This window comes from Anomaloglossus baeobatrachus, chromosome 11, assembly GCF_048569485.1.
Source record: "Anomaloglossus baeobatrachus isolate aAnoBae1 chromosome 11, aAnoBae1.hap1, whole genome shotgun sequence".
NCBI lineage: Eukaryota > Metazoa > Chordata > Amphibia > Anura > Aromobatidae > Anomaloglossus > Anomaloglossus baeobatrachus.
This window is the reverse complement of record NC_134363.1, coordinates 179,808,697-179,819,414: the sequence shown is the minus strand read 5'-3', so window position 1 is coordinate 179,819,414 and position 10,718 is coordinate 179,808,697. Positions and strand designations below refer to the sequence as shown.

At 39.5% G+C, this 10,718-nt stretch overlaps 1 protein-coding gene across 1 annotated transcript; it reads right to left on the bottom strand.

The window, feature by feature from the left end:
* Positions 1-1,210: 1,210 nt before the first annotated feature.
* On the bottom strand, positions 1,211-9,337 carry LOC142257092 (indolethylamine N-methyltransferase-like). The gene is made up of 3 exons (XM_075329168.1): positions 9,153-9,337; positions 3,008-3,215; positions 1,211-2,066 (listed from the first exon to the last, which is right to left on the bottom strand). Exons 1-3 carry the CDS (start codon positions 9,301-9,303, stop codon positions 1,646-1,648), a joined length of 780 nt encoding a protein of 259 aa, XP_075185283.1. The 5' UTR covers positions 9,304-9,337; the 3' UTR covers positions 1,211-1,645.
* Positions 9,338-10,718: the final 1,381 nt, after the last annotated feature.

Genomic DNA, 10,718 nt, shown 5'->3' with positions numbered 1-10,718 from the left:
AAAGACTTTTGCTATTCTTCTTCTACACTCATGAACTGTGGTTTATCAACATTGGCTATGGACTTTGTAATAAAGAATAAAGTTTATGGACTTTGATCTAACAATGATAAACGCAATACGGGACTGTACTAAATCGGTAACCATTCATTTTTATCAAAGGATTTATTTCTAAGAGACTGTGTTTATGCCGGATTACATCGGAGATAAGAAGACATCAACTCAGAGGACATCATATGGTGACCGGATTTGGTTTTTGCATTTCTTTTTAGGTCTAGCGAAGTATAGTTATATACATTTTTATATGATTGATCAGTCACAGCCTGTCATAACATAAATCCACATTATTATATTATTGAATTTACAAATTAATTATTCTTCATCATTATTATTGATATTAATCCATTATCGCCAAATAAGGAAAGAAGATTTGTTGTTTTAATGATGTATTAATTAATTTTCGGGGTTGCTCCACCCACTTCAAGGGGGAATTGTAAAATGATTAAAATTAATACATCTAGTTATCAAATATTTCATAGTAAGACATATACGTTCATAGTTCTGTTTATGTTGGAGGGCATAGGTTATTAATAAAGTTTATAAGGGTAAATATGCCCATATTGAATATACTTGAGTGCTGAGCATGGAGGGATATATTTAAATCCTTCCCGAAGCTTCTCGAAGCTTCTAGAAGCTTACGTAATATGGAACTATATTCAACTGTGTTACACTAGAATGCCCTATATGGTTTGAACAGCTGGTATATAATACACGATGGAGGGGGCTACGGGGCGCTCTCCACACTGCCTGCGGTGAGAAGACTCCAGTGCTGCAAGATATGACACGTTGTCCAGGCTAAGAGATGACATCCCCAGCATTGCCGTTCAGGAGCCAAAGAGAGATGGGTAAAGACTTCCCATTGTTCAATATGGACTAAATGAACTCTTTTTACATAAGCTATCAAAGTATATTATTTTTTTCCTTTCTGTAACTGAACCTTGGCAACCATTTTTAAATAGATAAAATACATTTATTTTTTACATTTTTGAGGTCTTTTCTTTCATGCGGCTTTACGTATTTGAAGAAAAATATATTTAAGAGTATATTTTTTAACAATATTGTATATTGGTATCACCATATATCAAATTTTGTAAAACTTTAGAATCATTTAGCAACAAACATTTTACCTTAGCAAAGAACACAAACAAATAGATTCGATCTGGTTCTCTTTAATCATTATTCATATAAAGCAGATGGAAAACAGAACAGCAATTAAAATCAGTGGCAAGATGTTAGCTAGCATGGTGCACTATACATGATCTTTTTGATTGTCACTTTATACATGCTTTTTTGTGTATAGTTAGAATATTAGGCATCTTCCCCCTCTTGGATTACCATTTGTATTTTTTTCCTGTGTGACATCTTTAGTATAGTAAATCATTGGAGCCTCGCTGTATCCCGTACTGAATTGGTGCTTTAATCACATAAATTATATTTCTCCTGAGATACATAATAAACAGCATCTTTTATACTAAATGCTAAGCAATTATGTTTTATAGATTTATATGTATGTGTAGGTATTATATGATTATTCTACTATAAAGCTTCAGATAGAAATTCTTGGAATCCAGACCTAATTTATACATTTCTACTGTTTGTGAGCTGCAATGAATACCATGCCCTTGTAGTCAGTGAGGTCACTCACAACCGTTCTCTTCTGAACCTGACAATCATCAATAACAAAACCTTTTGCAATCATCGCTTTCTTGGCCACATTCTCATCATAATTGAAAATATGGAACTTGTCTTTCCCAACTGTAACATATGAGGCACCTAACATCCCGCAAAATATGAGGTATCCTCCAGGTTTCAGCAACTTTGAGATCTTCCTAAGATAATCTTCGAATTCATCTTGATTTTTGCTAATAAAATCTAAGAAGCAACCAACGAGGATACAATCAGCCAGTGGTAGAGTTACCGGATCTACGATATTGTCATTCCTGAGGTCACATTTCATAATATGTCGAACGGCTGATCTCACTTGTCCTCCTTTTTCCTGAAACTGGTCACTGAATTGGAAACACGAAGAAAATGATTATATCAAAGCCATTTTGGAATAGCAAAACATTAGAGCCCAACACTTAGGCGGGCTTTGCACGTTGCGACATCGCAAGCCGATGCTGCGATGTCGCATGCGATAGTCCCCGCCCCCGTCGCAGGTACAATATCTTGTGAAAGCTGGCGTAGCGAAAATTATCGCTACGCCGGCTTCACATGAACTCACCTGCCCTGCGACCATCGCTCTGGCCAGCGACCTGCCTCCTTATTAAGGGGGCGGGTCGTGCGGCGTCACTGCGACGTCACACGGCAGGCGGTCAATAGGAGCGGAGGGGCGGAGATGAGCAGGATGTAAACATCCCGCCCACCTCCTTCCTTCCGCATAACCTACGGAAGCCGCGGTGACGCCGGTAGGAGATGTTCCTCGCTCCTGCGACTTCACACACAGCGATGTGTGCTGCCGCAGGAGCGAGGAACAACATCGGACCGTCGCGTCAGCGTAATTATGGATTACGCCGACGCTGCACCGATGATACGATTACGACACTTTTGCGCTCGTTAATCGTATCATCTAGGCTTTACACACTGTGATGTCGCATGCGATGCCGGATGTGCGGCACTTTCAATTTGACCCCACCGACATCGCACCTGCGATGTCGTAGTGTGCAAAGCCCGCCTTAGAACTGGACTATTGGTTTCCAGTTTTGGGAAAGGGCATGAATTTAAACAAGATTGATGCACTGGGTTTTAGTTTTGAAAGCTGTATTCACACTGAATATCCTGAACCCAATAATTAAGAATTTAGATCTGAGTGGATAAAGGTAGACCTTTCTACTGACAGCTTAAATTTCATTTTCAGTAGACTAACATTTCAAAATAAGGCAGAAAAAAGATATTGCATATTCTACGTCTTTTCATATTGTTTGTACAGTACCAGTACAATATATTTCACCTCTTTCCTTCTAGTTCTGCATGATGTTTCGCAGCATGGTCCCAATCAAATGCTCCCGTACGTTCGTCCACCCATCTTTTCAGCTCCATGATGCATCTGTCATTGGTCTTCAGCACGATGATGTGATCGAAAAATTCACAGACTGCATAGAGATAATGAATCGTGGAACATGCAGTCAGGTCAATCGCGATGTTTCCTGTAATGTGACCTGTAGAAAAAAATGTCTAAATATTGTTTTATGCATACAAGGGGTAAAAGTACACTATACAGTCTATCTTCTAAGCAGGTTATCCACTATATAAACAACCCCTTTTTAAATTAAGTAGGACCGCTTGTAAAATAAAAACACCATATAGTCACATTAGACCTGCAGACGATCAGTGGCCACGATTGGCCTCCTCTATCACTTCTTTTGGAAAAATATTGAATATATACAAGAAATGAGAACACAGAAGCCCAATAGTGGCCACTTTTTGACTGCATGAGTCACGTGGCATAAATAAGACACTTGTAGCTGACATCACACCAGTCCGGGAGTTGAGCATAAGGTGTTTTTATTTTAAAGGTAGACCACTTTATTTAAGGATGAAGAGGATGACTAAAACATACAGTGAAGGAAATAATTATTTGATCCCTTGCTGATTTTGCAAGTTTTCCCACTGACAAATACGTGATTGCAAGCAGTCAGACGTGCTGTCACATAGGGTGGGGGCATGGTCTGACTACAACCAATCACAGATGCTGGGAATGCCGGTGGGCGGGGTAATCTGTGCATATGCATGAGCTTAATGAGTGGCCTGGTAGTAGTATGAGCGGTCCGGAAGCAGTGTCCAGCTACGCGGGAGACTTTGTAAGTATAACACACCTGCTTTCCCCTTTTACTCTTTCTTTTTTAACTATCTGAGTTGCCTGATCATTACCCAGAGTTCCTTGAGAGCTCAAGGCCTGATGTTCGGGTACTTTTGAACCCTCACGGATCCAGACTTTTACACTAGTTGCGAGTCTTGTAAAATGGCAACACAAACTAATTATTTTTTTATGAATTTCCAAATTTTTCCCCAAAATGTTTCCCCAGTTAAATAATTAAAAAAATAATGCAGGTTTGGTGTTATTGTAATTGTATTGAACTGAAGAATCATACTGACTGTTCATTTTCACTGAGCAATGTATGACATAAGCACAAAACCAAATTATTGCAGAATTGCATTTTATTTTAACAATTTTCCCACTCTTTGAATATGTTTCCTCTTTTCCACTACATAGCATGGTAAAATGGATAAATGGATGGTGTCACTCAAAAGTACCACTCGTCCTGCAAAAATACAAGACTTCATGTTTTTACTATAATCATAAATGCTTCAAAATCAGATCATATAACCTATATCTGTGCTGATCATCACATTATCAACATAGTTTGCGCTAAAGCAATAAAAGTTATAAAGACTGGCACACAGCTGCTAGAATATGAACCACTACAATTTTATTAAAACACAAATTATAAAGAAGAGCAAGGATAAACAGTGAAATGAAGCACCAAGGACACTCTCTATAGGCAAATCATGGTTAATCAATAAATATATAAGAAAATGAACATCAGAGCGATCGAGAGGAAAAAACATCAGGCACTCACCAGTTGTTGCTTGTGCAGATTTCTTGTTTTATTCGTGCAGGTTACAAGTGCATGGGGTGGAGCGGAGGGAGCGGACGCTACACACGTCCAAAGACTTTGGACGTGTGTAGCGTCCGCTCCCTCCCCTCCACCCCATGCACTTGTAACCTGCACGAATAAAACAAGAAATCTGCACAAGCAACAACTGGTGAGTGCCTGATGTTTTTTCCTCTCGATCGCTCTGATGTTCATTTGCTTCTTCACATCAACGGCACCGCAGAGCATGTGCATTTTTTCGGCCCAGTATAGGATGTTCTAAAATCTTTGGTGTGGGGCAGTGCCCTGATTCCTCTCTTTTTTCGTAGAAATATATAAGAAAGGTGGGATGACGAAATGTGCGTCAGGAGCTGGAACGCCCCAAGATATCAGGTTTATCAGGAAATATGTACCTCTCAGTCACATTATTTGTTCTACAAGGCATCTTGTATGCAGTTAGAGTAGCTTCTTGAAATATCTCACTACTTTTACTCCATTGTCCAATAGTGTGATTTCTCCCATGTAGGTTGGGATATTTTTGACCCAAAAAGATATTATATAGGTTACTATTACTTACTTGCTTCTCTAATATAGACTATACTACTATTGTGGACTTTTGCAATTGGATATAGCAATGATTTTGTTATAAATATTGCCCGGCACATATATGAGTTAGCTTACTGTAATATTATTTATTATCATTAGAGATGGTCAAATCCCCCAATGTTCGTGTTCGGGAGACTCATCTGAACATTTTGTAAAGTTCGATTTCGGGTTCTGAGATAACTCAAACTTTCATCTGAACACCGAACTCGGACTTTACAGTTATGGAATGGGGCGAGGGGGGTCTATAAAATAAAGAATATAGTTAATAGTAAACATTGTTATTTTACTTACTGCTCCCGCAACGCATCCTGCAGACCCGCTCAGCCGATGTCTCTCGGCCGCTTCTGCCTCCGGGTGGGATCATTAATGTCTGGCGGTACTCACTGCACTGATCGTCACTCAGCAGTCTTCGGCTGTTTTCGGCTGTGTTCGCGGTGATGTCAGGGTTCATCCGAGTCCATGGCTGCCATGGATTTGATTGAACTGTGACTGTCACTGTGCGAGGCTCGCATCTGTATCACCCGAAAACAGCTGAATGACGAGCAGTGCAGTGAATACCACCGAAAGTTAATGATCGGACCTGGAAGCAGAAGCGGATGGGAGACAAAGCATGCAGGATGCTTCGCGGGACCTGTAAGTATAATCATATTTTTTTAATAATGTGCTTTTTTGTACAGCCCCTGGACCCGAACTGGACCAAAACTGTAACACGAGCTTCCCAGGAAAGTTCGTATTCGGGATCGTGTGCACAAACACTATGTGTTTGGTATGGACCCTGAACGTTACAGTTAGGGTTTGCCCATCACTAATTATCGTATATTGATTAGACTGTTGGAGTTGGATATAACATGCAGGTTACCAGTATTTATTAGCTTACCAGAGACTACACTATTATTGTGGACTATTGTAATTGGGTATATTCCTGATCTTTTTGCAATCATTGATCTGCACATATACAGTTAGGTCCAGAAATATTTGGACAGTGACACAATTTTCGCGAGTTGAGCTCTGCATGCCACCACATTGGATTTGAAATGAAACCTCTACAACAGAATTCAAGTGCAGATTGTAACGTTTTATTTGAAGGTTTGAACAAAAATATCTGATAGAAATTGTAGGAATTGTACACATTTCTTTACAAACACTCCACATTTTAGGAGGTCAAAAGTAATTGGACAAATAAACCAAACCCAAACAAAATATTTTTATTTTCAATATTTTGTTGCGAATCCTTTGGAGGCAATCACTGCCTTAAGTCTGGAACCCATAGACATCACCAAATGCTGGGTTTACTCCTTCTTAATGCTTTGCCAGGCCTTTACAGCCGCAGCCTTCAGGTCTTGCTTGTTTGTGGGTCTTTCCGTCTTAAGTCTGGATTTGAGCAAGTAAAATGCATGCTCAATTGGGTTAAGATCTGGTGATTGACTTGGCCATTGCAGAATGTTCCACTTTTTTGCACTCATGAACTCCTGAGTAGCTTTGGCTGTATGCTTGGGGTCATTGTCCATCTGTACTATGAAGCGCCGTCCGATCAACTTTGTGGCATTTGGCTGAATCTGGGCTGAATGTATATCCCGGTACACTTCAGAATTCATCCGGCTACTCTTGTCTGCTGTTATGTCATCAATAAACACAAGTGACCCAGTGCCATTGAAAGCCATGCATGCCCATGCCATCACGTTGCCTCCACCATGTTTTACAGAGGATGTGGTGGGCCTTGGATCATGTGCCGTTCCCTTTCTTCTCCAAACTTTTTTCTTCCCATCATTCTGGTACAGGTTGATCTTTGTCTCATCTGTCCATAGAATACTTTTCCAGAACTGAGCTGGCTTCATGAGGTGTTTTTCAGCAAATTTAACTCTGGCCTGTCTATTTTTGGAATTGATGAATGGTTTGCATCTAGATGTGAACCCTTTGTATTTACTTTCATGGAATCTTCTCTTTACTGTTGACTTAGAGACAGATACACCTACTTCACTGAGAGTGTTCTGGACTTCAGTTGATGTTGTGAACGGGTTCTTCTTCACCAAAGAAAATATGCGGCGATCATCCACCACTGTTGTCATCCGTGGACGCCCAGGCCTTTTTGAGTTCCCAAGCTCACCAGTCAATTCCTTTTTTCTCAGAATGTACCCGACTGTTGATTTTGCTACTCCAAGCATGTCTGCTATCTCTCTGATGGATTTTTTTCTTTTTTTTCAGCCTCAGGATGTTCTGCTTCACCTCAATTGAGAGTTCCTTACACCGCATGTTGTCTGGTCACAGCAACAACTTCCAAATGCAAAACCACACAACTGTAATCAACCCCAGACCTTTTAACTACTTCATTGATTACAGGTTAACGAGGGAGACGCCTTCAGAGTTAATTGGAGCCCTTAGAGTCCCTTGTCCAATTACTTTTGGTCCCTTGAAAAAGAGGAGGCTATGCATTACAGAGCTATGATTCCTAAACCCTTTCTCCGATTTGGATGTGAAAACTCTCATATTGCAGCTGGGAGTGTGCACTTTCAGCCCATATTATATATATAATTGTATTTCTGAACATGTTTTTGTAAACAGCTAAAATAACAAAACTTGTGTCACTGTCCAAATATTTCTGGACCTAACTGTATGAGTTGGCTTATTGTACTACTATTTATCATCCATATATTTAATGGGCTAATGTAATTGGGTATAACGTCATTTAGTTGTGAACACTATCTTGCATAGGTATCAGCTGGATTATTGCAATATTATTTACTATCAAATATTTATTGATTGACCATGATTTGCCTATAGAGAGTTTCCCTGGTGGTTCATTTCACTGTTTACTCTTGTTCACCTTTTTAATTTGTATGTCACTTTTTTGTTAATAAAATTATAGTGGTTCATATTCTAGTCGTTGAGCGCCAGTCTTTATATGTTCTTTACGTTACAGAGGGTAAAACAATTCCACTATGAATCCTTAAGACCCTACACTGTAGACATATTTAATGGCCAGAGCTTCGGTCTACTCTCCTAGATATCACTAAGTAGGGTGTAGGCCCCTTTTCTTCTCTGGCTAAAATGCTAGAACCTGGCTCTTAAAGAAAACGTTATACTGAGTATTTTCATGGCGATTAGCCCATAAAATAGGGCAGTTTCATCAACCTCTTGATGAACCAAAAAAGAAGGGGAAACGCACTGAAGTTTCTTGTCCATGAGAGGCTTCAGACCTTTAACTCAATCAAACTATCTAATTGGAGAGTGATAAGTACCCTACAACTATATCTTCCCTGTATGTACGATATAGATTTAATCAAGTACTGTGCACTTTAATATATCACTAGGCACTTTTTGAGGCACTGCACTTTATTCGGCAGGGGCATACAGGGATAGATAGGGTGAGTGGTGGCGCCATTACGCTAATTAGGGTGCCAACCCGCGCTGGTAGGTAGGGCACAGGAGGGAGAAACCGTTATGGGGCCAGCAATTCTCCCTTTTTCTGTGTACCTTTAGTAAGGTTTTCACCTAAAGACACACTTGTTTTGACATTTTAAAATTATCTAAATAAAAATTGTTTTTAAGAGGTATTTTGATTTATGATACATGCCTTTGTATCACCCCTCCCCCTCTGTGAGAGAGAGATAAGAGTTTAAGATGGTTTATATTCTAGTCTTGTGTCAGTCTTTATATGTTCTTTACGTTACAGAGGGGAAATCAATTCCACTATGAATCCCTAAGACCCTACACTGTCAACATATTAAATGGCCAGAGCTTCCGTCTGCTCCCCTGGATATCACTAAGTAGAGTGTGTGCCCCTTTTCTTCACCCAAACTAGTAAAAAACACCATATTTTTGCAAATTTGTAATATTTCTAAATGTCTAAAACCAGTTTAACATAGAAATAAGCAGATATATTAATAAGATACATACCATCTGAGAAAGTCTTAGTAAGCCATTCAAGGGGAGTTTTTATGGTATCATCTCCAAAAACCATTTCAGGTTTATTTGAAAAATATTCTTCTAGATTCTTTCTGGAATCAAAGTCATCTTCATGGTAGATCTTATAGTTACAGGAATCCATCTTCTAATTTTGAGTCAAAGATGAGTTGATTTTCTCTACACCGGCTCCACAGGTATTTATATGAGTTACAAAGCCCATGAGCCTTAATTTTAATATATAGAGTCATGGGATCATGCATTCACATGGAAACTGTATAATCTACTCTTTACATAAACAATTCAGTTTTTGACTAGGTGCAGCAAAAGTTTTTTCCAGCTGGATAAATTTGTTGAGATCTTTTACAAGCAAGACTCTTATTGAAGGGTGCTTTTTTTATCCTTGAAGTGGACTTTTTAAGTGTTTTTTGGTCATTCCCTGAGTAGATTTTCCAGAGTTTTGGGGACCATATTTTTTATTGAGGTTTTTTAGTTTTGGGGAGCATATTTTTTATTGAGGTTCTTCAATTTCATTCAATAATGAATACATTTCTAGCAATTTTTTAAACAAAATGATGACAAAAGTCTCAAAAATATGCCCAGGCATCTTTTGGATGTCTTTTAAGCCTTTCTATAAACACGTATTATACATTTCGTTGAAAAAAAAAACACAAAAAAACAAGACTGTGCTTGTTGTTAATGATGAGTAGAGATGAGTGAACCTGAGGCTCAAGGTTCTGGTTCGGAAACCAAGCTCCAAAAAAACCCAAGGTTCAGGTTTGAGGTTCGAGCGAGTGATGAGTTCGAGCCAGTCAACCAAGCAATGCTGTGCTTGGGTATGAGTGATGCACAGCCTTGTGCGAGTAGTGTTCAGTGTTTGATTGGCTCACGTTTGAGGTTGAATAAGCGTAGTCAGATATAGTGTGCACACACAACCCCCCACAACAAATTATAAACCCCACCTACCCTGCCCCGGAAGTGTTTTGCTAATGGTCCATATGTAAAACACTTCCGGGCAGGGTGGACGGGGTTTATATATTTATTTTCGCTCAAACCCAAATCTTGTTTTTTTTTAGAGCTCAGTCTCCGAACCCGAACCTTGAGCCTCAGGTTAGCTCATCTCTAGTAATGGGTCATATGGCAGCTAATATTATGCTTTTTTGTGCCATATGACAGATTTTTTCTATTTTTTTGTGGTCTTTTAAAAACTGCCTTTGAGGGCTGTATGGGAGAAGTCAGCACTACTTAGTTACGCAGCTTCCCTCACCTCCAATAATGCATTGCTGTCTCTCGCATATGTATCTCTTACTAATATCTATATTTTGTCTTCTTCCCTATTTATCTCTTTCTCTATCCACTTAACGATGGCGGGAAGTAATATTACGTCCATGAGGTCATAGTGTTAATCCGTGCGAGCTGCTGCAAGCAGCCTGCGGCGATCAGCACACATGTCAGCTGATTTATACAGATGACATGTGTATCTGCCAGGCACGAGTGGAATCACGTTCCACCCATGCCTTTTACCCCTTAAATGGCGCTGTCAAGATGTGACAGCACCAG

Bases quoted from the DNA above. Each gene is read 5' to 3' on its own strand.
- LOC142257092 (XM_075329168.1), bottom strand. From the start codon at position 9,303: ATGGATTCCTGTAACTATAAGATCTACCATGAAGATGACTTTGATTCC. The intron at 3,216-9,152 runs GTATGTATCTTA...TTTTTTCTACAG, and splicing joins TACTAAGACTTTCTCAGATG to GTCACATTACAGGAAACATC. The intron at 2,067-3,007 runs GTGAAATATATT...TTTCCAATTCAG, and splicing joins GCAGAACTAGAAGGAAAGAG to TGACCAGTTTCAGGAAAAAG.